Source organism: Haliaeetus leucocephalus, unplaced genomic scaffold (genome assembly GCF_000737465.1).
Source record: "Haliaeetus leucocephalus isolate CR32 unplaced genomic scaffold, Haliaeetus_leucocephalus-4.0 Scaffold526, whole genome shotgun sequence".
In the NCBI taxonomy this organism is placed as follows: domain Eukaryota; kingdom Metazoa; phylum Chordata; class Aves; order Accipitriformes; family Accipitridae; genus Haliaeetus; species Haliaeetus leucocephalus.
In genome coordinates, this window is record NW_010972962.1 from 1832084 (window position 1) to 1832348 (window position 265).

At 77.0% G+C, this 265-nt stretch overlaps 1 protein-coding gene across 1 annotated transcript in view; it reads right to left on the reverse strand.

The window, feature by feature from the left end:
• DTL (denticleless E3 ubiquitin protein ligase homolog (Drosophila)) overlaps positions 1-55 on the reverse strand; it is a 20381-nt gene extending 20326 nt beyond the window's left edge. Inside the window, exon 1 of the mRNA XM_010576529.1 lies at positions 10-55. Coding sequence (XP_010574831.1) covers positions 10-55 — 46 coding nt within the window. The remainder of the gene's footprint in view (positions 1-9) is intronic.
• Positions 56-265: the final 210 nt, after the last annotated feature.

Below are 265 nucleotides of genomic sequence, written 5' to 3' on the forward strand. Positions count from 1 at the left end.
GGTACTCACGGGGCGGCGCGGCCGAGGAGCGGCGGAGCAGCGCGCGGCACAGCATGGCCGAGAACAACCTGCGCGCGCGGACCCGGCTCGTGGCGCCGACTCCCGCCACCGACCGACCCGCCAAACGCGCCTCGGCCCCTCATTGGGCAGCAGGAGCCCGCCGCGCCGCGCCCTCTTCCTCTGATTGGGCGGCGCAGAGGGGCAGGGCCTCCGGGCCACACCCACCCTCCGGCCGTTCACCGAGAGGCGGCCGCCGTGAGTGGCC